Source organism: Lissotriton vulgaris, chromosome 3_1 (assembly GCF_964263255.1).
Source record: "Lissotriton vulgaris chromosome 3_1, aLisVul1.2, whole genome shotgun sequence".
Taxonomy (NCBI): Eukaryota; Metazoa; Chordata; class Amphibia; order Caudata; family Salamandridae; genus Lissotriton; species Lissotriton vulgaris.
The window spans coordinates 424,541,857-424,569,735 of NC_141689.1; the positions used below are offsets into that span (position 1 = coordinate 424,541,857).

Here is a 27,879-nt window from a genome sequence, read left to right on the forward strand (position 1 = left end):
TGCCATCTCTCTGGGGCTAACTTATTTAAGGCGGGAAGCCGGAACCTGCAGATCTGAGAACCTAGGTTCAGTTCCACTTCTTTGCGAAGTAATGAACTTTCCTTTTCACACCAACATATCTAGTATGTGTTTTCTTTTTCTCACCCAGTATACATACAGGGTTTTCATGCGGTTTTTGGGCGGCTTGTGGTGCCTTTGCCTCCCAATGGGTTCTGCTCTTTAATGAGCTTCATGGTATGGTGTGGCTGTGCTGGCTTGCGTTCCCCGCCGTTTTTCGTCACCTTATTGACTGCTACGTTCCTTCCAGAACTTGATGGGGTTCAGTCGCAGACCCGCCTCCTCGAAGGGTATGGCTTTGGTATCTATTCTAAGTTGAGTAATCCGCGGCTAGATGTCTCTATCAGATGAACGAGTTACTTACCTTCGGTAACAATGTATCTGGTAGAGACACAGTCTACCCGCAGATTCCTTAACGCCCGCCCAATCCTCCCGGTTCTGTGAGGACCTTTTCAGGTTGGGATTTCTATACTCTCCTCCCTCTAGGTTGACCCTTCTGCAGGGTTACATTTTCTCTTCACCCCGACACAGCATGCTTCATTCTGTTTTCATTGCTCTACTCTGCCCATTCTTTGGGTGGTATGCTCATATGTTCTTTCCAACCCTATGCCTGGATTGTACGGTGTGATATCTATTCTTGCCCCCGTATTGGAACTTTCATAGATTCCCATGATTTGTATCATTCCCCGTCGTCGGAATGGGAGCCTCGGTAAATTGAAAATACCTTAGTAGTAAGCACAAAGTGAAAAAATAGGCCTAGGCCTCATCTCATTTTGTAGCTTATCCACCTTTTTGTAAAAGAGACCAAATTCTTGCAGTAGCCAATCAGAGCAGCCTCACCCCATAGAACCTTCCGGAGAGAGCCTCAGATTTTCTACCGCACGTTGTGCAAGGGAGTCTCCATTAAGCTCTGCTCATTTTCTTCAATTCTTAGTATATTTTCTTCAACTTGTGTCTATTTTTTCGTCATGTCTGACAAGGAGAAGAAAGCACTTTTCAGAGCCTGTGCTACTTGCTCAAAAAAAGAGGCTGTTTGTCGAGGAAAAACATGAAGACTGCATATACTGCCTATATCCCGATCATAAAGCCACGGACTGCAAGATTTGCAGAACCTTCTCCACCAAGACCTTGAGGGACAGAGGGACGTCTCCTCACTTGGCTACAGAAAATGAAAGACCGCAAAGAACTTATGTCTTCTGACAGTGAGGGCTCCTCGTCGATGGTGTCATCTTAAAGGTAGAAGAAGAGGGGTAGGTCTCCCCCTTCTATTTCTGACGAGCCCCTTGTCAAGGACCTCTGATAGGTCTGATAGGCCAGCTTCCCAAAAATCTCCTCACCACGGTGAAAAGGAGAGGCAGGGAAAGCTTGGAGTCGCAACTCTCAAAAAAGGCGAAGGTTGCCCCTGTGACTTCACCACCCTCTGGCAGGGATAGAGGGGTGAGAAAGCCTTCTAGTTCGACTCAGGAGGTCGTTTCCGACAAGAAACAGCGTTCGTCGACGGTGAAAACCACAGATACGCCGACGATTTCTATTAAAAAGGACTTGTCTTTGAAATTAGCCTCGTTGACGGGCTCGTCGACGACGGCTGCGACGACGGCACCTGCACCGTCGACTATGTTTAAAACGCCTGATGCCTGTTCGTCATCGCCAAAAATGACTTTCTCCACGTCGACTACTATGACGACGAGAATCGCTTCGGCGAGGACGACGTCGACGACACCTGTGACCTTGCTGCTGACGAGTTCGTCGACTATCCTGTCGACGCTCCACCCATCGTCGACGATGACCTTCTCGTCGACGACGCAATCCTCGACGACTAGCGAAGTTTCTTCGTTGGGGCCTCTGTCGACGAGACAGTCTATGAAGGCACTACCGTCGACGACGACTCCGTCGACGTCGACTGAAAAAATTGTTTTTTCCCGCAGAAGGAGGCAAATAACACCGGAAATGACATCTCCACGGCAGGTCCAAAAATTTCCTCCTAACCTACTGCTGGACGAGGATTCTGAGGAGGAGGCTTATAGCGATTTTGGCCAGGCTTATAGCCCTTCTGACTTACAAGTAAAAATTCAGGACATCGGTTTTGAAGAAGGGGAAATGGAACAACAACAATATGTTCCACAAGATTATTATGAAACGGAAATGCCAAGCATGCAAGTTCCTTTGCAGAAACCTTCGCGTCAATCTTGGCAGGAGATGGTGGCGATGCCATCCACTCATCTCGGATCTACAACTTATGTTGCAGGACTATCGAAGGCGATTTCCTACTCCTCAAGAGGTTCAACAAGTGCACCCTCCTACACCTCCGCCTCAGCTATCGCAGCCTGTGGCAGGACACTCTTTGCCTTCAAGAGGGCAGGAAACAGAGCCTGTAGAGCATCCAGAAGAGGTAGCGCCCGTTCAGGACGATACAGATGACGATAATGCATCATCAGATGTGGACCAACAAGTGGACCCTGACCAAGACCAGAATGTAGACTGGAATCAGGATGACCCTCGAGATCCAGACGTCACAGGGCCTGATAACGCAATTTCTCCTCCAGCAGATGTCGGAGGTTTTCACAACTTGATGGAACGAGCTTCCAAGAGATTTGGTCTCCCGGTTATCACAGTTCAGTCCGAATGTTTTTTGTACGATTTCAAAGAACCATTCCGGAAATCCGTACGTTCAATCCCCATCATTGAACGTGTTTGGTCTGAAGGCCTAAAGGCTATGCAGAATCCGGCCACAGTCCTCCCGGTGCTTCCCAGACTGGAGAAAAAATATAAGGCTCCAGATGGCAGCCCAGCGTGTCTACTAGGTCAACCAAAACCGGACTCTGTCATTTCCCAGTCCGCACAGAGCAAACCAAAAAACCCGTCCACGCCGCTGACGACTCCTCCGGATAAAGAGGGCAGGCGTTTAGACAATGTGGGAAAAAGATTCTCCTCAATGGCCAGCCTCCTCGTTAGGGCGGCTAATACTTTGGCCATTCTGGGGAGATACGATCGCCAGATGTGGTGTGACCTCTCTCCGTTCGTGGAAGAACTTCAGGATACATCTAAGGACGAGGTAAAGAAGATCTTGCTGGAGGGAGGGCGAGCCTCTTCGGAGGTAATAGACTTAGCTATGGATATAGCAACCACGGTATTTCGAGCCCTAGCCGGCTCAGCGGTTCTGAGACGCCAGGGATGGTTGAGAGCCACGTGGTTCAGACAGGAGGTACAAAATAAAATTCTAGATCTGCCATACGATGGAGAGATGTTATTTGGCAAACACGTGGATAACGCCCTACAGGGCATAAAGAAAGATACAGATACGGCCAAATCCTTAGGAACTTTACAATATCGCAAAGTGCCCTTCAGAGGAGCAAGAGGAAGAGGATTCTCCACCTATAGAGGCGGCAATCAGCACCGCTAATCTTCCAGCTCACAACGTGGCCAAACATACAAACCCCAGTATTCTCAGAGGGGTACTTTCTCTAGCCAGCAGCCGAGAGGACGACAAGGGCAGCAGAGAAGAGACCATACCAAGAGACAATAGCGGCCAGGTGGCTCTTTCTACTGTTCCTGTGCCCTCAACACAGTGGGGGGCAGGATTGCCCATTGCCTCAACAACTGGATGGTCATAACCGACCAGTGGGTCCTAAACATCATCAAGGAAGGACACACGTTGGAGTTCCAAGATCTTCCTCCAACAAGTGCTCCAGATGCCTTTACACCCAAACATCTGAAGCTCCTTCATCTCGAGGCCCACCAACTCTTCACCAAGGGGGCAATAGAACCTGTACCTCTCTCCCAAAAGGGGAAAGGGTTCTATTCCAGGTTCTTCCTGGTTCGGAAGACGGAGGACAAGTGGCGTCCGATCTTAGATCTACGGCAGCTCAACACTTATCTCATCAAGTTGTCTTTCAGGATGATCACTCTTCAGGACAACCTCCACCTTCTCAATCCAGGGGACTACATGGCGACCCTAGATTTGGAAGACGCTTACTTCTATGTACCCATTCATCCAGCTCACAGGCAATACCTTCGATTTACAGTAGGCAAGAGCCATTTTCAAATCAAAGTACTGCCTTTTGGTCTCCGATCCGCCCCGCGGATCTTTACAAAGGTACTAGCTCCGGTGGCAGCCCTTCTCAGGAAGCAGTCTTTGGAAGTCTTCCCATATCTGGACGATTGGCTGCTAAAGGTTTTTTCTTTCCAAGAGGCGTCCAGGGCAGTCACGAGCTGCAGTCAACTGTTCGAGCAGCTATGTCTGCGGCTCAACAGAGAAAAATCAATTTTGCGCCCCTCCAAAACAGCGAAGCTTCTGGGTGCAATCCTGGACACGGAGTGCTGCCTGGCTTTTCCTTCGGAAGAACGCCAAAACAAGCTGATTCTTTCAGCTCGCCTTCTTCAGACACGGAAGTTTCTGTCAGTTCGCAAATACAAATCGCTTCTCGGATCGATCTTCCTGCATACCATTGGTACCAGGCTGCGAATGCGTCCACTGCAGGAACAGTTGGACAAACAATGGCGTCAGGTAACAGGCTCCTTTGACGACAGGATTGTCATTACTCCGGAAATGAGGAAGGCAAGCAGCTGGTGGTTGCTAAAAGACAATCTTTCCATGGGTGTACCATTCCAACTTTCACCATCTCCCATGGTATTGACAACAGATGCTTCCATGGAAGGATGGGGAGCGGTCCTCCAAGAACTAAAGGTCAGTGGTCATTGGAGCCCAGTCCAAGTCAAGTTCTGCCTCAATCCACTGGAACTTATGGCCATTCGTCTAGCCTTACAAGCTTTCCTTCCGAGGATCCGCAACAGTTCAGTGCTGGTTCGTACAGACAACACCACAGCCATGCACTACATAAACAAGCAAGGCGGAACAAGATCTTGCACCCTTTCGAAGGAATCGGAGGCTTTGGAATTGGGTGATCCAACACAAAATCACACTTTCAGCGGAACATCTGGCGGGAACACTCAATGCCACAGCGGACGCTTTGAGTCGCCAAAAGACTATCAGCCACGAATGGGAACTGGATCAGACCATTCTAGAGGATCTGTTTGCACGTTGGGGGACCCCATCCATCGATCTTTTTGCAACTCCCCAAAACGCCAAATGCCAGTCCTACGCAAGCAGGGTTAACCATCGGGAATACTTGGGGAATGCGCTTTTGATTGCCTGGTACGGCGCATTTGTTTACGCCTTTCCTCCCATTCCGCTGATCCCGAGACTGATCCGCAAGCTCAAGGCGGAGCCGTGCAGGATGATTCTGATTGCACCAGCATGGCCCAGGCAGTTTTGGTACACAGAACTTCTTCTCTCCCAAGATCAACCAATTCTCCTGCGTCCTGTTCCGTCACTGTTGACAATGGCTCACAGACAGGTTCTGCATCCGGACCTGAAGTCCCTACGATAGACAGCGTGGCTCCTGAGTTCAGAGAGTTCCAGGGTTTAAATCTTTCAGGAGAATGTAAAGACCTTTTGGCCCAGGCCCTAGCGCCTAGTACGGACAAAACCTATCGGGCTAAGTGGAAAAGATTCTGCCTTTGGTGTCGGAGGGAAGGTCTACATCCATATGGATGTAGACCTGAGCCGGGTCTGCCGCCTCTAACCCCTGAGCCACAGTGGAGAAGTGTGGCTCAGGGGTTAGAGGCGGCAGACCCGGAAGCTGAGATCGGCCCTGGACCAGGGTTCAATTCCCCGCCTCGACGGGGCTTGGGCTCAATAATTCCAGGGACTCGATAATTCTTGCTCCGGTGCCTACTCGACTCACGGGTTCACACTCTGCGACTCTGGGCAATAGCTTGCTTAATCTCCACAAAGGCCCCTCGCGGCGGGATGCCTGGCTTTCACCTTGTGGACACCCTGCTGGGGTTATCTCACAGGGGAATACCAGGACGGGTTCCCTAAGCAAGCGCTTAGATACCTGCAATGTGGGTGGTTTGCGCTATATAAATACATGTACATTTACATATACTTCTGCACCGCACCAACTCTTGCCTTACATCCTTTCTCTTGCATAATCTGGATTGGCTCCTTCTGTAAAGGTGCATCTATCGGCCATTTCTAGATTTAGACGTTCATCAGGTCCTTCCCTGTGGTATGCAAGGATCATTAAACAATTCCTGAAGGGTCGATTCAGGGTTTTTCCACCAGTCCGGCCTCCACCACCAGCCTGGCATCTTAATTTGGTCCTGTCCCATCTAATGAAGGCCTCATTTGAACCTATTCATAGGGCTGACCTTAAGTTTCTCTCATGGAAACTGTCTCTTCTCTTGGCCCTGACATCGGCTAGAAGAGTTAGTGAGCTCCAGGCTTTCACTTTTGAGAAACCTTTTCTACAATTCAAAAATGATGATCTCATCCTAAGGACAAATCCTAAATTTATTCCGAAGGTACCCTCCGAATTTCATCTGAATGAGCCGGTGGTCTTAAAATCCTTCTTCCCGCGGCCCTCCATGCCAGCTGAAAGGGCTTTGCACTTTTTGGACATTCACAGATGTCTTAAATTCTACTTGGAGCGAACAAGACTATTCAGAAAATTTTCCCAGCTTTTTGTTTCTTTCAGCGCTCCTCGAAAGTGGTGTCCAGTTTCTAAACCCTGCATTTCCCGCTGGATATCCAGTGCAATACACTTTTGCCATCAAGCAGCGGGGAAACCACTTCAACGAGCAGTACGTGCTCATTCTTCGAGATCAATGGCTTCATCGGTGGCTCTATTCGCAGGTGTCCCGATCAAGGATATATGTAGAGCGGCGACAAGGAGCAGTGTCCACACCTTCACTCGCCACTACTGCTTGGATTCTTCTGTGAAAGACGATGCGGCAGTGGGCCAGGCGGTTTTGAGGAACCTTTTCCAATAAGTCGGTGAGCTTTCCTTACTATCCCGCCTTCCTGTTTGCTTATTTTATATTACTTGTTATTATTTTGCTTTGTGATGCTAATGTGTATCTGGTTTTCTTATCAGAATTATGTATGACATTTTCAGGTGCACATTTTACAAAATATACTTTTCTCTTTACTGCTAGCTATTCTGATACAAAGCATGGGAATCTATGAAAGTTCCAATACTGGGGCAAGAAAACAAGTTACTTACCTGTAACTTTGGTTTCCCAGTATTGGTAACTTTCATAGATTCCCATGCGCCCTCCCTCCTCCCCTGGGAAAACTCAGCCTTATTGTCTTATGATGTTGCTGTTCACAACGGCTACGAATATTTGTTGTCTGCCATGCTGTTTTCACTTCATCTAGCGCCGAAGGTGGTTTGGCCTTCACTTTTGGGGGTTTGTTTCTCAGAGCGGTGCTCTGCTCTTTCCTGTTTTGCATTTTCAAAATACAGTGCCTTTCATTGTCCTTTATGGTGCTGTTTTTCACCTTTCAATTTCTTTCCCTTTTTTCATAATTTTTGCACACTGTTCCCATATTTTCACAGTTTTTGGTGGTGGCTCCGCGTTATGGCACGGAAAAGTTTCTCCAACAGAAACTGACGTCTGCGCGCCCGTAGGGGCATATATGGCTCCGCTGATATCACGTCTATAGACGTCAGGGTACAGAGGTGCTGCTGCAGAAATTTTTCCGGATCCAGTCTGACCCCTGGGGATGTTCAAAGTTAAGGAATCTGGGGCTACTGTGTGTCTACCAGATACATTGTTACCGAAGGTAAGTAACTCGTTCTTTAGGATATGAATTGGCACAGTTTGACTGTAGTGACTAGGAATTTCAGGTTGCTAAAGTAAAAATTATTTGGGCTCAAAGCAAGGATCAAGTTGAATGTGTGAATGATTACTTAGACCTTGTGTGCCTCTCAGGTCTTATACTATTAACTTTTTATTCAGTTTAACATAGTACCAAGGACTAGGTTTTTGTTTTTTCGTCTTCCTTTTTTTTGCCAGATTGTCAGTAGTGGCTCTTTTTTGGTCTAGACTCGTGAGATCCACTGCTGTCTTGTAAAATGCTTTCAAATATATCTTCTCAAAGTTGTCTTTAGGCAGTTTTTTCCCCAAGGGTCCCTATGTGATTTTGGGGTTTCATATCTTGATAGTTGACTGCCTTGGCAGTAATTGTAGCAACCTAAAAATAAGATGTTCACAGAGTAATTTTGGTGCTTTTTATTCTTCTTGAAGGTAATCGTTCTGATGGAGAAGGATCCAACTTTTTTGGTAGAGGTAAGTTTGGTTCTTACTAAAGCTTTTCTCATGGTTTAAATTTCCATTGCTATGGTCTGTAGGCTATTTGTAATTTAATTTGCTCATAATTAATGCTGCATAATACAGAAAATGTTATTCTTACTGGAATAATTTCCTTTTGATGCTACAACATTTTCTAAAAGAAGCTGGGAGATCTGGCACTTTACCTTCTGCCTATTGATTTTTTTTACTGTATTTTTCATGAAATGTATCATTAAGCCCATCTCCAATTCAAATAGTTCAAAAGGCTGTTCATCATGCTAAGGTCTAATTAAAAGGTGGTTTCTTCTAGACCGGAATAACCATTACATGGTAGATAGACGAAAACCCCTGACCAACTGCAAATGAGCCTGGTATCACGGCATTTGTTGGGTGAGCACTTGTGAATTCCTGTGTGGGAGCTGAGAGCACATTTCCACTCATTGTGCAGATATTCCTGCATGTATGTAAAGGCCTGTTGGGGGTATAATGCTTGCTAGCAGAAATCCATGCTTGTTGTGAGTTTATGCATGCTTAGACAGGGGATCCGTTTTGGATTCTGCTTTGTTCTGACATCCATAAGATGGAGCATTTGATAAAAACCTACCCAGAAAGTGGAAGTGTAGTGCCTGTATCCCTGAGCTACAGAAGCAGATCTGTGAAGGAGACCGGATTGCCTTTTAAAATTGTGTAGCCCATTTAGCAGTGGATTGCTGATAACGTTTATGAACACTCCCATTTGGACAGTTGTAGGAGTGTGGGGCGAGTCTGCAGATCCAGTTGTTAAAAGGATAGGCATTTCTAGGTAGGTTGTGGACCTTGAGATTTCCCTTGAGTCGCCATCAAGGAAGGCTGGTGGCAGCCAGGGGGAGAATACCATTCTTAATATGCTTCTTAAAGGAGTAATCCTGCTTGTAGCCATCAATATCACTCACTGCTGTGAGAGCCATTACCTTACACTTCAGAAACATATTATGAAATCAAACCAGCCTGAACTATAGCCATTGGATCCACTAACAACTCCTGCTGGAAAACTGTATAAAAATTAGATCCAAAGCTTCCAGTTCCAAGTTGCTTCTCAGACCATGATTTAGGTATTCAGCATAGTACTCAGTTACTGCGATCAAGGGATGGTATAGCTAATCACCAGTCTCCCAAAGCTGCATGTCTTATGATGGAAGCAGCGAGTCTGCCTCAGACCGGAGAGCCTGCCTGCTTGCTGAGACGTTAGAAGGAGAATGTCTTGGCCCTCAGCAGCCAGGTTCCGAAGTGGTGTGTCCAGAAGATATTTTTTAAGAGGAGTTTCCGGAGCCTGACTGCAGAATCTAAGGCTCTCCTGATCTTTGTACCAGAGTGAAGATCGGTGTCGTCACAGACAGCTCACTTAGCACCTCACTCCTGAGACAGCCTCAGCAAAAAAACAGAACAAATTAGATATGCCCTGGGCAGCTTAGACCAGACGAGTCCACCTCTGGGACATAGCAGTTTCCCTATGTGCACCAACGTGGGCCGGTAAACCGGTGTTTGCTCTCGTTTGGCATGACCAGTTTCAAACCTCCCGCAAAGCAGGAGCAAACAAAGTCTGCTCCTTGCGGGCAGGAGCTTTAAAAATGCTCCCACCCTCCGGGAGCAGAGTTCTGATCTTTTTTTTTTTCCCTGCCTGCGCCGATGCGGGCAGAGGAGCAGCTCAAAAAATTGCTCCCTCCCAGAGCGAGCATCACTAGGAGCTGCTCCTTGCGGGCAGGAGCAATGCTGGCTTGCTTGCAGTGGCCATGGGGCTCCCCCCATAGTCCCCCAATGATTTTATGGTGTGTGTCCTAGGTGGACACCCATCTTTAAACGGTGTGAGGTGCTGTGGGAAGTAGTCCCCGGGCCGGACATTGGCTAGGGAGTGGGCTGCATGCCCCCTTCCTTCGACCAATAACACTGGGCCCCCAAAGGCTAAAATCGGCCTGTGTGTGTTGGTTGGCGTTTGTTGGCGTGTGTGTTGGCATTTGTGTTGGCGTGTGTGTGTGTTGGCGGCAGCGCGTGGTCCCTTCCATAAACATAACACCGGACCCCGGGAATGGGGTACCTAGGTCTGAAAATCAACCCAGGGAGGAGGGCTATGCGTTCCCCCTACCCTTTATTTAGAAGAGTAGCCCTGGAAGGATGGAGTCACCAGGTCCTAACAAGGTTTGGTAAGGGAGGTTTGGGCATCGCAGCCTCCCTCTCCTTAAAGAAATACACTGGCATGGCATGGGGCCACCATAAACAAAGAGGCCCCCTGGTCAACTCCAGGACTGGGCTGCTGTTTAGTGACTCCGCACTAGCACTTTAAAGACCTTCGGTTTTAGAGACCTCTTGAAGAAATTATTTAATAGAATAAAGTAATTTCGAAATTCAAATAAGTGTAGTTTAAGGTCTCTTATATGTACTAATGAAGAATAAGGATGGAAAGTGAACCATTTGCAGAGGATTACACGATTTTCTAGTTTCACATTGCGCAATTTAGCCATTAGATAATGTTTTACTTCCCCTAACCAGAGGTCTTCATACTTTTTGATGCTGAGACCACATTGTCGGTAGTGTACAAGGGGGTTACCCAACAAAGTCACTGGGACCTGGGTTAAGTAAGTATTAAGAGGAAGGGGTCCCAGTGTGAACAGGGAGCAAATAAAACACGTTTTAACATGAATTAATCAAAAACACTTGTTGGGATCCACAGAGTTTTATTCACCATGGGATCAGGTGTAATTAATACACATATTGTAGCGAATGATCAACTGTATTAAAGGTCATACAGTGCCCCAGGAAGGAAAAGGGGAGTGATGGTGTGAAGGTAGGGAAGTGATGGGATAATGTGACTGTAAAATCAGCAATTCGAAACATATTTCATGCCATAACTAGTATCGCAACAACTGCCATAACAAGATGGCGACATTATTTAGATGAAGGCATACAACACAATGTACAAAATGTATACAAATAATCGCATGTGTGGTTGCCGGAGTTGGAAAGACCGTCGACGTTTCGACCCTCTAAGAATGCAGGAAGAATTAGCCTTGCTGCGGGGTCTTCATCAGGACCAAGGAAGGGGCAAAGGACCTAATGATAAAAGTATAAGGGACTTGCGTTAGAGGTGTATTGAATAAACCCCTAATTATCACATAGGTAGTAGCGAGTCTCGAGCGTGAACATCAATTGGATTGATTAGAATGAGAAATGCAGACAAATCAAAAAATATTATCACAATTCAGATAAGCTCATATGATAAAGGTTCAAATATGGAGAGAAGTTAAGGTGCCTGCATGGATGAACTGGCAGGACAAACGGCAAATTCACAGGTAATAAGGAGCGTGAAGTAACAATTTCATCAATTCAATTAATGGTGGTTAAATTCAAGTCAAAGATAATGTCACAACTAAACATAGCTCATATTACATGTGGTCCGATGTGGACATAGGTCAGGGTGCCTGTAAGTACAAACTAGCAGGATGGGCGGTGGACAACCAATTACTGGGCCAGGTATTAGGTGGTAAGGACAAACATACCTTACCAAATTGGATCGTGTGAGCCACGAGTAAATCTGAAAGACTAGCGATTAGACCAGCCAGGATCGAGGGAATTACTAAAAACATTAAATAAATTAAAAAGACGTACCAAAGGGTCAGAAAATGTCCTCGTGGTCTTTGCGTGGTATAAAGTAGTTGCGGTTTCTAAAACTTCACCTAAAATAAGCAAGCCTAGATTAACGCGAACCATTATAAAGTAAAGTGAATAACAGTAAATCAACATTGGATCTACATTCCAGGAGTGAGGCTTACCGAAAAAGCGGCGAAGCACGAAGGGCTGGTATTCAATCGATTGGGGTGGTGACAACATCCATCATTCAATCTGGTTATTCAAGATTGAAAAAAGCGGTCAGGGACGCCGCCGAGCACCAGTAAGTTAAACAGCGCTAGGAGCGGGGGAGACATGTACTCACTTGTCGGTATTCAGTCAAAAGTGCTCCGTTGTAGGGCAGCCGGTAGGAGCGGCATTTCCTGGTGTGGTAAAATAACCATGGAAACGGATCACGTGGTGATCCCTATGGTGATAGAACGGGAAAGCAGACTCATTTGAAGTCGGGCAGACAGTTAGAACAAATTGTGGAAGGGATTGTGGACGTACAGATTACGCCAATTACAGGATGCTAACTGCTACCAACTACTGAGGTCTGATCCCACCAGTTCAATTGCAACGGAGATTCTCGAAATAACTCAGGAAGGTCTTGACCTAGGATTTTTGTCTGAAAATGAATTCCACTTTCTGAATAATAAACACCCTCGACTGGCAACAATATATACTTTGCCTAAGATCCATAAGGACATGACCAACCCCCCGGGCCGCCCAATAGTATCTGGCTGCGGCTCCATACTGGAACCATTGGGCAAATATATTGATTTTTTCATCAAACCTCTCGCGGAGTCCACTTCTACCTATCTTCGAGATACGATGCATGCTATCAATATAGTGGAGAATGTTTCATATGATCCAATTAACCAGATACTAGCCACATGTGATGTAGTCTCACTCTACACTTGTATCCCGCAACACGAGGCGCTCACTGTGATATCCAGATGTCTGCAACAACGCCCGGCTCCTGCCCAGGTTCCCTCAGAATTTATTGTAGCCTTGCTCAAAATAGCCATGACCCGCAATTTCTTCTTGTTTGATAACAATTTTTACCTGCAAACTTCCGGTGTAGCCATGGGAGCTCCTTTTGCCCCGGACGTAGCTATACTATATATGGCAGCGTTTGAAGAAGACACCATACTAAACCAATTGAACCCATTCAGAGATCATGTTGACCTCTGGATGAGTTACATAGATGACATTTTAATGATCTGGAAGGGCACTAGTGAGCAACTGAACATCTTCTTCATATGGCTTAACCTACAATCTCAGCAGATTAAGTTTACGATCCAATCGGATGATAACACCATCAATTTTCTGGATGTCACTATCTATCATCACTCAAGTAGACTATGTACCAAACTCTTTCGCAAACCCTCTGAGAGGAACTCATTATTGGCCTATAACAGTCACCATCCCCGAGCTCTCCGTGACAACTTGCCCTTCGGGCAATTTTTGAGGATAAGAAGAAATTGCTCAAATAAAGATGACTATTTCTCGGAATCCCAAGATCTTTCCAGTCGTCTGCTCAGCCGGGGATACCCTAGACGTTTGACAAAACAAGCACGTAAGCGTGCATGGTTTTATCCACGGGAAGAACTTCTAACTCCCAAAGACAGAATCAACAGTCAAGAGAGCCGGATTGTCTGTGTTACGACCTATAACACGAAGAGCAACAACATCAAACGGATCATCAACAAACATTGGCACCTGGTGTCCGATGAGATTAAACAATCTGCGACTCCACTCCATGCCTTTAAGAAAGCCAAGAGCATAAAAGACTTGGTTGTGTGCTCGTTTTTACCTCCCAACAGCCAACCCACTATCAACACTCTGTGGAATCTACCACCAGTTACAGGTCACTTCAAATGTGGCCACTGTAAGGCTTGTGACCTAACCATTCAAACGAAAGAATTTGTGCATCTTCACTTAACTGTCAAACTAAAATCCTTCAGTAATTGCAACTCCAACAATCTCATCTATGCGATTGTATGCCCATGCCACAAGATCTACATCGGAAAGACTCAGCAAAAAATTAAGGCTCGTATCCTCCAACATATGAGTCGAATTCGATGTGATGTTCCAGGCGCACCTCTCGTAGAACATTTTAAACGAAATGCTCATCCCCCAGAAAGCCTACAATGGTTGGTCATAGAAAAAACCTCACTAGGACCACGAGGTGGTAATATTTCTGATATCCTAAACATCCGTGAGTTGAAATGGATATATTTCTTCAACTCAGTTGAAATTGGCCTCAATGAATCTGACAGCTCTTTCACCCAACTGGCCACTTTGACATGATTGATCAATCTGTGCACGCCATATCCAGATTCTCTTTCAGTAACGAGTTGCCATAATATCTGTCTCTGCAGGTTGTCACTTTCTTAATCACACCTGGCTACATTACTTATTGGTCTTATTTAAGGTGGCCTTACCCTCATGTTTGGAGAGGTACGCGACCTTTTATGTATCTGAATTGATATGCATTACCTGATCTTACATTCCGAATGAATTCAATGATTATCTTTAGTATACTAGCCTGTATGGGGTGTCATCGCTAAATAATCTTCTGAATTGTTATTCACTTCTCAGTTATTTTGCGAGTGTGTACATTGGTTTTACCACATGACTTTGCAACCTAACCATTGTAAACTCTACCGTAGGGCTTTACCCTCGTGTTGGAGAGGTACGCCCGGTATCCACAATCACTTGTTGTATTTTTACGTTTCTCCCAAACTAAGTTACTATTTCAGTTTATTATCGTAAAATGTACATATAGTGGTCAATCTGTACGTCCACAATCCCTTCCACAATTTGTTCTAACTGTCTGCCCGACTTCAAATGAGTCTGCTTTCCCGTTCTATCACCATAGGGATCACCACGTGATCCGTTTCCATGGTTATTTTACCACACCAGGAAATGCCGCTCCTACCGGCTGCCCTACAACGGAGCACTTTTGACTGAATACCGACAAGTGAGTACATGTCTCCCCCGCTCCTAGCGCTGTTTAACTTACTGGTGCTCGGCGGCGTCCCTGACCGCTTTTTTCAATCTTGAATAACCAGATTGAATGATGGATGTTATCACCACCCCAATCGATTGAATACCAGCCCTTCGTGCTTCGCCGCTTTTTCGGTAAGCCTCACTCCTGGAATGTAGATCCAATGTTGATTTACTGTTATTCACTTTACTTTATAATGGTTCGCGTTAATCTAGGCTTGCTTATTTTAGGTGAAGTTTTAGAAACCGCAACTACTTTATACCACGCAAAGACCACGAGGACATTTTCTGACCCTTTGGTACGTCTTTTTAATTTATTTAATGTTTTTAGTAATTCCCTCGATCCTGGCTGGTCTAATCGCTAGTCTTTCAGATTTACTCGTGGCTCACACGATCCAATTTGGTAACGTATGTTTGTCCTTACCACCTAATACCTGGCCCAGTAATTGGTTGTCCACCGCCCATCCTGCTAGTTTGTACTTACAGGCACCCTGACCTATGTCCACATCGGACCACATGTAATATGAGCTATGTTTAGTTGTGACATTATCTTTGACTTGAATTTAACCACCATTAATTGAATTGATGAAATTGTTACTTCACGCTCATTATTACCTGTGAATTTGCCGTTTGTCCTGCCAGTTCATCCATGCAGGCACCTTAACTTCTCTCCATATTTGAACCTTTATCATATGAGCTTATCTGAATTGTGATAATAATATTTTTTGATTCGTCTGCATTTCTCATTCTAATCAATCCAATTGATGTTCACGCTCGAGACTCGCTACTACCTATGTGATAATTAGGGGTTTATTCAATACACCTCTAACGCAAGTCCCTTATACTTTTATCATTAGGTCCTTTGCCCCTTCTTTGGTCCTGATGAAGACCCCGCAGCAAGGCTAATTCTTCCTGCATTCTTAGAGGGTCGAAACGTCGACGGTCTTTCCAACTCCGGCAACCACACATGCGATTATTTGTATACATTTTGTACATTGTGTTGTATGCCTTCATCTAAATAATGTCGCCATCTTGTTATGGCAGTTGTTGCGATACTAGTTATGGCATGAAATATGTTTCGAATTGCTGATTTTACAGTCACATTATCCCATCACTTCCCTACCTTCACACCATCACTCCCCTTTTCCTTCCTGGGGCACTGTATGACCTTTAATACAGTTGATCATTCGCTACAATATGTGTATTAATTACACCTGATCCCATGGTGAATAAAACTCTGTGGATCCCAACAAGTGTTTTTGATTAATTCATGTTAAAACGTGTTTTATTTGCTCCCTGTTTACACTGGGACCCCTTCCTCTTGAGACCAGATTGTCAACATATTTTAGGAGTAAAGACCCACTTTTGAAAAAAAATTCTAGAGCCTGGTGGTGCTAATCATCAACCGTAAACGCCCCCAATTTCTGCAGAAAATCATTTTTACGATGGGGAAATATTAAACAGTTTAGAAAACCAAAAGTCGGTGAGCGTGGTCAAAAGTGTAGCTAAAACATAGTGCTTCATTTATGAGGAATTGGCCGTGCTGCTAGTCTTCTTCCTGCGCTACCCTACACCAGTGTGGAAGGGCAGGAATGCACTGTATTTCAGAAAGATGGTGCTTTCCTGTTCTTCCCCTTATGCTGGCAAACAAATTGCTGCCTATCAACATAAGCAGGATTGTTTTTGTGCAGGAAGGGGCACCTCTCTTCACAAAAACAATCCCAGGAGGGGTTTTACTCTTTCTATGTGAGCTGCAAAATGCAGCACACGTGGAATGAGGAAAAAATGGGGATAATTTGAAGCCTTTCTCCTCGACCTCTGCTGGGGAGGCGTAAGGTTTTGACGCTGCTCCAGGTTTACGTGATTTTGCATATCTGGGGCAGCATCAAAATCAATGGGTGTTGCATAGGAACCCCCACGTAACGCCTCCTTGACCTAGAGTGAGGCAACTCAGTGACTTGCGTTGCTTTGTGTTACTCCATGTCTAGGAGGACATGCAAAGCCAAGCAGCGTGACTTTGTGCCACCTCATAGGTATGGTTGAGATGCTTGCGCTGCCAGAGCGTCAAGAAAAGTGGTGCTCTGGCGGCGCAAGCCTCTAATATAAACCCCAAAATATTCTGTAACTTTTTTAGGCCTTTCAATATTGGGTAGCTAAATATAAAATAGTGGGCAGCTTAAATGAAAAATACATTTAATAAAAGAAATGCACTGTACTCGATTAGTTAATACACTGCAGAGACCTGTGTGTAACAAGCCAGCCACAGAATTAAATTTTGTTGGTGCGGTGGAGAATAGTGACTTGTGTATTTTTGGTGCTACAAGGTCACAGCTTATGACAGAAAGCACTGTGCATATGCAAGTCAAAATTTCAGAGTCAATCATTTTTATTAAGTGGGAATATGTCACGGTATACAGCCCAGCTGCCTACATCAACTTGCCGGCAGGGCGAAACCTCAGTGCAATGACACAGCGTTTAGGTCTACATCCCTGAGGGCGACCCTGCGTTTTCTTAACAGGGGAGCTGCCCCACCTGTGCTGTAGTGTCCGCCTTTTGTCAAAGAACAAACATACAAAAGGGAAAAATAAAACAAGCCAAAAACACCCCCCCTCCGTAAAACCCCCCCTCCGCATCAGCTTCCTTCGTCTCAGTGCACTTCCATGATCCACTAGCTTAGTTAAAGAACAGTCAGCCCCCGACTTGGTCACTGTTGACTCCAGGGGAATGTGTTTCAGAATCTGTAAGTATTTCAGGCAGGTTACTTCTTGGAGGTCCTTTGATAAGAGCTGCAAGAATGGGACCCACAATTGAGCATATTCCGACCATTTCCCATCCATTCCCATCGAGAGCCGCTCCATCGCTAAAATATGCAAACGCCTTTGGAACCAATCCCGAGGGTCGGGCACAGCTGGAGAGTTCCAGTGCGCCAGGATCACCTGCCTCGCAGCCAACAGCCCCTGCGCAATCGGTCTACCTTTCAGTGAGCGCAGGGGAAAGACTTTCGGGTAGGGAAGCCGTAGCAGAGTGTACTCTGGGAGACCGGGGGAATGTAATCTGAAACGCAGCGTCTAGCTCATCTAAGATCGTAGCCCAGTACCTCTTCGACTTCGGGCAATGCCACAACAAATGCGCCAGTGTCCCTGTGAGGCCACACCCCCGCCAGCTTAGGCCCGCCTTGAAAGGATCCCAAACCCTAATGCGCGCTGGGGTATAATGCCAATACGTTGCTACCTTGTAGGCTAACTCGGTACCCGCGGTGCTAGAGGCCGTGTGCTGTGCGCGGTAGAAGACGTTCTCCCGCTCCATTTTCGCCAGCGGGCAACCCAGTTCCGTTTCCCATCTAACTTGCGCCGCTAAACGCTGCCTCTTGGGCTGATGCACTATCATTTCGTATAACTCAGAGAGGTTTCCGGTCGTCTTTCTTGCAGACCAACCACTTTTCGAGCGCTGTCAAAGGTCGGGACATGGAAGCCACATTAGCTGGCTGGGTGACCCAGTGCGCCACTTGCGAATAATGGAAAGCATCTCTGACCGGCAACTGAAAGAACTCTGTACGCAGCCGGGCGAACGGGATCAAACCATCTAAGTCAAAAAGGGAACCAACCCTCTTGCAGCCTTCCTCCCGCCAGCGATGGAAGACCGCGGCCCGGTGGAAAGTCCGGGTTGTCAACGATAGGGGTCATTGGGGAGGGGAACTGAGCCCACCCTTTGCGCTTAGCCAATTAATCCCATGCTTTAAGGGTCTGAGAAGTCACCGGGGAGGAATAAAGACCCAGGCTCTATGTTTGCGCTGCATCCAAAGCTCTCTCCAGATGTTGCAACCTGCCACCATCTGGTCCATAAAGTTCCAATGCTTGCTGGACATTGGCCTATTCCATTTGGCTATTATCGAAGAATCGTCGCCTGAAAGTAGGCAGTCAGAGGAAAGCCCAGCCCTCTGGCTGCTTTCGGTGTGACTGCCACGGACAGAGCCTGGCACGGCCGTTAATTGTTCCATAAGAACCTATTGACAAACCCCTGCAGTTTCCGAAGGACGCCTTGCGGGGGACTTAACGATAACATTTGACAGAGGTACAGTATTCGGGGGGAGTACAGTCATTTTTAGAGCCGCCATTCTTCCATACCAGGCCAGATTAAGACAGTACTAATCCGCAAGAGCTTTAGCCACCTGATCAACCAGCAGCGCATAGTTCAGGGATAGCGTTTTGGCAATAGAAGGGGCTAACCGGATACCCAAGTACGGGATGTCAGATGGAGCCCACTGGAACTCGAAGTCCTGCTTCAAATCCCGGACATCTGTCTCTGGAATGGACAGGTTAAGGATTTGTGACTTGGAGTAATTAACTATTAAGCCGGCCACTTTCTGAAACTCGGACAGTTTGTTCGAAAGGCTGCGCAGAGAAGAGTGGGGATTGGTGAGCGCTAAGATGACATCGTCGGCATAGAGGATGATCTTATGCAGGTCCGCCCCAAATTTGATCCCTACAATGCCCACATTCGACTAAACCTGCTGAGCAAACTGCTCCATATAGAGTGCAAAAAGCAACGCGGAGAGGGGGCACCCCTGTCGTGTCCCCCTCTCGATAGGAAACAGAGCTGATCGACAGCCATTCACCCGAACCGCTCTCCGGGGGGGGCCGCATAGATACACTGAATCCATCTCAGGAAGTTGTCCCCCACCCGAAGGTCTTCAGCACCGCAAACCGGTATCCCCAATCTACACGATCGAAGGCCTTCTCTGCATCTATGGAGAGCAGGAAGACCTGTGTCCGTGAGTGGGGCACCACATCCATGAGGTGTAGCAGCCATTTCGTGTTGTCCTCCCCCTTGCCTTGTAGGAACAAATCCTGCCGGGTCAGGCTCAATAATCCATCAATCAAGGGGCTGAGCCTCGCAGCCAGCACTCCCACAAAGAGCTTGGCGTCAATGTTGAGTAACAAGATTGTCCGGTACGATCCGAACTCTTTAGGGTCTTTCCCCAGTTTGAGAATGACCGTGATGGCCGCCTCCGACATGGACGGAGTCACCGCCCCCGTGTCCAGAAAAGAATTTTAAAAAAAAGGGTCAGGAGAGGAGCCAGCTCCCTACAGAAGGTTTTGTAAAAAACAGCAGAGAAGCCATTGGGCCCAGGTTACTTCGCAACTTTTCGTTTTGCAATCGCCGAGATGGCCTCTTAAATGCGTAGCTCCGAGTCTAAACTCTTCGCTGAGTCCCTATGTAAGGGGGTAATGCCAGAAGTAGTGAGGTAGTCCGCGATTCCCTTACTAGGCACTCCCTCCGCCTGATACAGGGTCAGGTAAAAGCGGCGAAAGGTCTCTACGATAGAGTCCGTGGTATGCTCCATCCTCTGCGAACGCCCAGGGCAGCGTGAACCGTGTGCAGCTGAGTGCGCGCCTGGAACTTATGTGCAAGTATCCACCCCGCCTTATCGCCACAAAGGTAAAACTTATGGCGAAGAGGCAATAGAGCATGCATGGCCCTATCCATGTCGAGATGCTTCAGCATGCGCCTCTTCGTCTCCATTTCTCTCTAAACCCGTGGCGCCCCAGTTCTCTTATGGATCGCCCCCAGGGCCTTTACCTCCCCCTCTAATTCCGCTCTTTTTTTCTTTGCGCTCGCAGCGACATACTCCCGCTTGCGCAATCAATTCTCCCCTCGCCACCAGCTTCAGGGCCTTCTAAACCGATGTGAGAGGCGTATCCCCCACCTAATTTTCAGCGATGTAATGCATGATGACCTCCTGCATCTTTGCCACCGCCGATTCGGACTGGAGTAAGGAATCTCGAAGGCGCCAACCTGCGGTCGGGGGGCTAATCACACTAGAGGTAAGGACTACAGAGATAAGCGCATGGTCCGACAAGGGACGTGGTGCAATATCCGCTGCAGATATGTGGGGACAGCGCCCCAGCCTGGTTAGACCGCTGTCCCGATCTATCAGCGTCAGCCTCCATAACAATGTTTAAATCCCCACCCGCCAGGACCTACGAAAGTGCTGTCTGCAAGAAGGGCTCTTGATTAGTGTTCGGAGCGTAAATGGACTCAAATGTGAACATGGTCTCCCCCCCACTGTATACGCACAGCTAAGAACCTGCCTTTGATGTCCCCTACCTGTGAAACGACTTTACAGCGTGCCAGCGCACTGAAAAGAATGGCCACCCCGTTTTTCCTAGTGGGTCCTGAAGACCACAGCTGCAAAGGGAAACGCCTGTCCGCCAGGCGTCGGTTATCTTTAGAAAGGAGATGAGTCTCCTGTAGCAGGCAGACGTGCCCTCCAGTAGGGATAGGACAGCAGCACGTTTCACCGAGCTATTAAGGCCTATGACATTAAGGCTCGCTACCATCTGCTCCCTACTCAGCATGGTAACAAGTGGGGCAGAACTTCAACACAGATTGCCACCCTGGAGCACGCATGGTCCCAAATTGCCCCCGTTTCCCCTCTGGATCCTTGACCATCTCCCCCCCCCCCCCCCCCCCCCCCCCCCTCCCCCAGCTAATGCGGAGCCCCCAAAACACCCCAGCCCAAGGAAAACCCCTAGAGAAAAAACAAACAGGTTAGACAGAATACGACAACAGTCCGTCAAACGGGCCCCAAAGGCAAGGGAACATGGCACCTTCATCACCCCTCTCCAGTTCCTGATACAGGACACTCCCGCAGTCCGGAACATAGGAGTGCAAAAACACAGCAGTAGTAAAAACACTGTTCCCCTCTGACGCCAAGAAGGGCCCATTTAGTGCCAAGCTACAAAGCGTCAAGAGATCTCCGACAAATCCTTTACCGATGCCACGGAGGCCACTGCGGCCCCCTCTCCAGAAGCCTTGCTGACAGGTTCGGTTTGGTAGATAAAGGCGACCTCCCGACACGCTGCCACTCCCCAGAGCGTCGCCAGCGTTGCACAGTCGATCCCCCTTCTCTGGACGTTGAAGCTGGCCTCTCCAGTCCAAAAGCTTGAAGGACGACTCCAGTGAGCGCACCTGGATAAACTTGCCATTTAGTGTAAATATAAGCCTAAAGGGGTGACCCCATGAGTAGGGAGTGCCCTTGTCTCGCAGGTGGTTGGTGATTGGCTTAAACTCCCTACGTTTAACAAGTGTGAAGGCCGCTAGGTCTTGAAAGAGGACAGGTTGGTTGCCCTTGAAATGTATGGGATTAAGGTCACGTCCCTTCCTGAGGATCCTCTCCTTGAAAGTCATGAACGCACACTAGAATGTCCGGGGGAGGGGGTCTTAGCTCCACGTGGCAATCCCACACGATGCACCCGGTCCTTTTGAATGTCCAGGTCCCCCGCTTCCTCACCCAGTACCTGAAGGAAAAGGGCGCAAACGTACCCCCGTATATCCTCTTCCTCCCCTTTCCAAGGGACCGCCTAAATCCTGATATTATTCCGACTGGACCTATTCTCAAGGTCCTCAGCGTGAGCCTAAAGGTCTGTTCTGCTCCGTTAGGCGGAGTACATCTTGCTGGAGGCGATGGATATCCTCTGCAGTCCTAGGTCGTGCTCCTCTAGGGTCGCCACTCGCTCCCCCACTGTGTCGACATCTCACCGCATCTCGCGCAAGTCTGAGGTAAACTGCGAGCATAGCTCCAGGATGTCCTCCTTGATAGCAGAGAACATGTCCAGCATGAAGGCTTTGGTCGCTGGTGCATCACTGTCCTCAGCTCCCTGGGGCTTGTCTTTGGGCGGGGAAGTGGATTGTCCCCCCACTTTCTGCAGAAGCTCCTTAAGGGGTTTATCCTTGCGGTTCCTGGCGGCCGCCATGACACCCCCAACAGTACCGCACCCCAGTGGCGCAACGACGAGGCCGGAACGCCGCCAAATCCCGGAGGACAATGATGGGGCCCGCATTCAGCCTGAACATTACCACCACTCCTGGGGTACCCAGCACCCAGGCACTAGAAGGAGAGAAACAGTCCAGGACGTCGCCTCTGTCAAGCCACGCAAAAGGAAAGCAAGCAGGCTCTGCGCACTCGTTCAGCCTTCCAGGCTCCGTGGGTCCCGGGGCAGCTCGGTCCCTTTAGCACACCTCCCTCAGGGCCCGTCTCGCAGGGCCTGCCACGGTCACAGTCGCAGTCCCCCCTTGTGCAGGAGCAGTCAGAATGAGGTCTCATCCAGCGCCCCCACCTTCACAGCACCGGTCATTGGGAGCCCCCTAATCAGGGCAGCCGCACCTTCACTAGGCCTCTGCTCAGATGGACCACCCCTGCCGATACGCGGGTCGACTGTGTGCTCGCTCCTCGGGTAGAACAATGTCCGATGCCTCCTTGCAGCAATTAGGACGATGAGGCCACAACACCGGCAGCGGAAATGGCAGACAATCCTCCACTGGGTGGCCTATACTGCTCAATGGCCGAGGATCACAGCAATGGAGCCCAGATAAGGTAGCAGAGTCTAGCTCCCCCTCTCTTAGCACACACCAGCACCCTCCAGCAGTGCCGCAAGGCACCTACGCTCCGGGAACGTAGCAGGAGCCGCGACCCAGACACCTGACCGGGCACCACACTGCTCTGTCACCCTCGCGCCCGCGAACCAAGACAGCTCACCGGCCTCCTCACCTGCCTCTGCCGCTCAATGCACCCCCTCTCCTCTGCTGATACGGAGTCCGGGCTCGGGCGTCTGTCTCCGCTGGCGGCCCAACCACCTGCTGGGGGCTCTCCAACTCTGGCCACGCGTCCGTAGGCCCAGGCTGCTCTCCACCCAAAATGGCGGCCCAGGGACAATGCTGCCGCTGTCCGCCCCCACCTCCGCCTGCTGTCACCGTTCTCGGCCCTCCGCTACTCCGGGGGGGGTCGGAGCCCCAGCTCGAGTCAGCACCGCCGTTCAGGTCTCGATCTACTGAAGGCAGAGTCACCTTCCGTCGGTGCCTCACCAAGCTCCCCGCTGGGCCGCAGCAAGGCCGGGGCCGGATGGGGCAAAGCAATGGCTGTCCGCATCGTACACCGCCGAAATAGTCTCCCCACGGGCGCGGGGGGTCTCTAGGCAGCATCTGCTCTCTCACACCCTCGTGGATGGGCACTCGAAGGGCTGATATACAAGGCTCAAAACTAAGGGCGCCGGAGGGACAGGAGGATACGTCCTACTCCACTACCATCTTGGCCACGCCCCCAAGTTAAAATTTTTATCTTGCATTACACAAAGTATATAAGACAGACTGCCACAAAATGTGTAAATAGTTTTACAATAAATGGTGCTTCCAAAATGTAGTTTTATATCAGAGAGAATTAATGCAGTAATTTGTTTAGGAGTGATTAAGGTTTGTAAGTACAATTACCATTAAAAGCACTTCAGAGCTCAGTTGTTGACTCTTTGCACTACCACTTAAAAAACAAAAAAAACATCTATCATCACAAAGCTTGGAGGGATTTGATCAATGGCTTCCAAACACTCTTTTCACTTGCAGATTAACTAATAGCGCAAATTTGCATGTAATGTCAAGCAGGCACCCTGCCACAAAAGCTTTTCACAGCACAGGAGACTCAAATAACATTTCAGCTGAAGCATTTTAAGGATCAAAATGAGCCCTCCCGAGATAGTTGTCTTTTTCCATAACAAAAGCAAACGTTTTGGACTCCAGGCACAAGTGAGGCTGGGGAATGCGCTTCCCTTGCCAGGACCCCACATATTGAAGACCCCTGCCTTAAACCCACCTGTGGCTAACCATCACCCTTCTTGTGTCAATGCGGCTCTCGATTTCATCAGTGACCAAACTGTTTGACCTCTTACTCTTTAATATTTGCGAGTACCAGTATTGTAAAAAAAAAAAAATCCTATTTAATTCATTGTTGTAAATGTTTTATGTGTTTGTATTTTTTTGTAGTATTTTTTTTTTAATGGTTTTGAACGTATTTATAGTAAAATATAATTGTTTTTAAGTATTGCGTAGTTGATTTTTGTATTTTTATAAGTTCCTTTGTTACAGGAGTGGGATGTTGGGTTTATTGAAGAAAAAGATGGAGAGATTATTAAAATGTTTTATAATTTGATACATTTCGGTCCGTTCTAATTGTACATTTTTTGATGTAATATATAGTTGAAAAGTAATACTTTAAATTTTATGAGTAAATAAACTGAACATTTTTTGCAACTGCTTTCATTGAATTTTTTGGTTTCTATATTGATAAATGGTTTAGATTTATTTTATCAATCTAAATCAGTAGGAAATATTATAGTATTCAAAAATATTTTTGTATATATTAATTTTACTTTGCTTAATATGTAATTCTTAATGCTTAAATAGATGTGTGTAGAATTTCTTTATGGTTTAATTAACAATGTAATCAATTTTATTATTTGGTAATTAGTTTTAAAAAAAAAATTCTTTATTGCATCTAATTGGAAAACATCAAGAGAGAATCATAATTCCACTCAAAAACCTCCTCTCCCCCCCCCCCTAAATCCTCCCCCCCCCCCCCCCCCCCATCTGACATTGCAGAAGACCTCTGCATACAGTCTCATTGCATCTTCAAGAAAAGTAGTATACACAGCCATTTAGCCAACAACCCATAACAGGGCAGGCGGTTGCACCACATCTGTCAATCGCATTACTATTAAAAGACTCTCTGCTAGGTTCACGCCCACCGTACAAAGGTAACTCTTGAGTTCTATCCCAGCCACTCCTGTCTGCATATCACCCCATATCCTGTTTTTGTATGGACCCATCAGTACCTTCTTTGTTCGCCAAATGTGTGGTACAAGCCCCTGAAATTTTTAGGCCTACTAGTGGGGGGTTGCAGTTCGCTTTAATTTTCAGATTGAGTACAGCAGTAGAGCATGTCATGTGCCCAGCGTTTTGGTGTTGGCAGCGGGCCTGTCATCCAGCAACAGGCCAGCACTCGGCGGGCCACTAGCAGGCCCATGTCTACCAGTCGTCTTACCGCCCTCTGTAGTTTTTTAGTGTACACTAACAGAGCTACCATGGGATCAGGCGTAATCTCGACCTCAGTCAGCTCGCTTATATCAGCAAATATCTTTTCCCAAAAATCCCAAACACCGGGCACTGCCAGGCAAGATGTAAAAAGTCAGCTTCTGGGGCGCTGCATCTCTTGCAGCAAGCAGAGTCTCGCAATCCATATCTGCAGAGCGGGGGTGTAATACACTCGTTTCAAGAATTTGAAGTGGACCAGCCGATGCCGGCCATTAAGTGATACTTTCTTAGTGATAGTGCAGCAGTATCGCCACGTGTCATCGTCCAGTACAGTGTCCAAGTCAGTCTGCCACGATAGTCGCGCCTTAGTGTATGGGTACCGCATGCTCGTCTGTGTAAGCTTGTATAGACCGGACAGCAGCTTCCTGGGCGAAGCAGTTTTAATTACATGTGTGAGCTCAGGGACCTCAGGGTGTTCTGCCATGTCCCCGCCCAGTAAGTCGCCCAAAGCGCTACGCACCCTATGGAATTGAAATCGTGTCAGTAGTGGGGGCGTGCCACTGGTTCCCAGTGCCTGCTCCCCATGTCTTTGCCACCCCTTCAGCGAACAAATCTCCCGCTGTCTCTGTTCAGTTTGTGTAAGGCGTCAACTACTCCCTTTTCCGTGAGCGGGGGCAGCCATCTGGCCCAGTCGACTGGCATCACGGGTGAATACAGCAATGCACCGTTTTGCATCTGTAAGAGGCTGTGCCATGCATGATAAGTGGCAGTTAGAGTCCAGTACGCCTGTTCTGCGATCCAGCGGTCGGAAGATTGAGTGTTGGAGCGTATCCGGATGTGCAAAGAGTCTCCATGCGTACATGAGGTATGTTTCGGTCTCCATGCAGCCAAGTGTGCAGGTGCGACGCCTGGGCTACTCTGTAGTATACATCTGGGGCTCCAAGCCTGCCCATTGAGTACGGCATAGTGTGTCGTCCATCGGACACGAGGTTGTCCGCCCGCCCAAGCTAGATTTGTCATCTCTTGTTGCAGTTGTTCAAAAAACGATTTGGGGAGGACCATTGGTCAGGTCATGAACAAAAATCTGGGGAGCACAACCATTTTCATTATTGATATGCGTCCCATTAAGGACTAGGGGAGTTTGCTCCAGTTAATCACGTCATCTTCTAGCTTGCTAACTGCTGTGCCATAATTGGCTCTAAAGAGGATTTCCGCATCCGTGTGCAGCTGTATCCCCAGATAGCGGACCGTATCTGTGGTCCATTGTAGGGGGTATTCCATTGGCGCTGGCTGCGTGACCGACGTGAGTGGAAAAGCCTGCGACTTGGTCCAGTTGACCCTTAAGCCGGAGAGTGCTCCAAAGCGGACTACCTCCCTTAGAACTGATAAGTTATCAGGGTCGCAAATATACAGCAGGGTGTCATCTGCGTACATTGACACTATGATCCTGTAGCCCTGGAATCCTATGCCCTTGTTTCCGTGGTATTCTCGCAGGGCGCATGCCAGCGGTTCCTCCACCAGGGCATATAGGAGGGGCGAGAAGGGGCATCCCTGCCTGGTTCCTCTGCTAATGGGAAAGGAGTCGGTGACCAGGTCTCCCATGCGGAGCCGTGCCCTCGGCTCGTGGTATAGCTCCCCCAGCATTTGTAGGAATGGCTGCCCCAGGCCCATATGCTGCAGTACTATACGCATGAAGGGCCCCTCTACGGAGTCAAAGGCTTTCTCCATATCTAGGAATACAGCCAGTGCCTTCCTATCTGGTATAACATGTTGCATCACACCCAGGACCGTGCCTGTGAGAAGTTGGCCCGATATGCAACGTTCGCTATTCTAGCGACCGCTATGTATCGTTCCAACGACCCTTATGGTGTTTGGTTGTAAGTCAACCTATAGACCAGCTATCCTAGTAGCGTGGACACGAGCAGTCTAAGGCTAAAGACTCGAGAGGGCGCGTTAAGCCAGCTGTTTACCACACATGTACCCCTTGAACACCCAGTGAAAGGACACCACACAAGTGTTATGAAAATAAACAGTATATTTATTAAGAATCACAACAGCCCTGTACTCTTTATGAGGACAGGGTACTAAGCACAAACCAAATCTCTTTAGCAAATACTTCAAGTGCACGTTTAAACAAGTGTCCGAGGACACGGAAAGGTGAAGGCAAGT

General features: G+C 47.8%; 1 protein-coding gene across 4 annotated transcripts in view; it reads left to right on the top strand.

The window, feature by feature from the left end:
- The window catches only part of DDX4 (DEAD-box helicase 4), a 1,777,277-nt gene that overhangs the window by 320,507 nt on the left and 1,428,891 nt on the right, over positions 1-27,879 (top strand). For all 4 annotated transcript variants that reach the window (XM_086960639.1, XM_086960640.1, XM_086960641.1 and 1 more), the window contains exon 6: positions 8,152-8,193. In XM_086960639.1, coding sequence (XP_086816765.1) covers positions 8,152-8,193 — 42 coding nt within the window. The remainder of the gene's footprint in view (positions 1-8,151; positions 8,194-27,879) is intronic.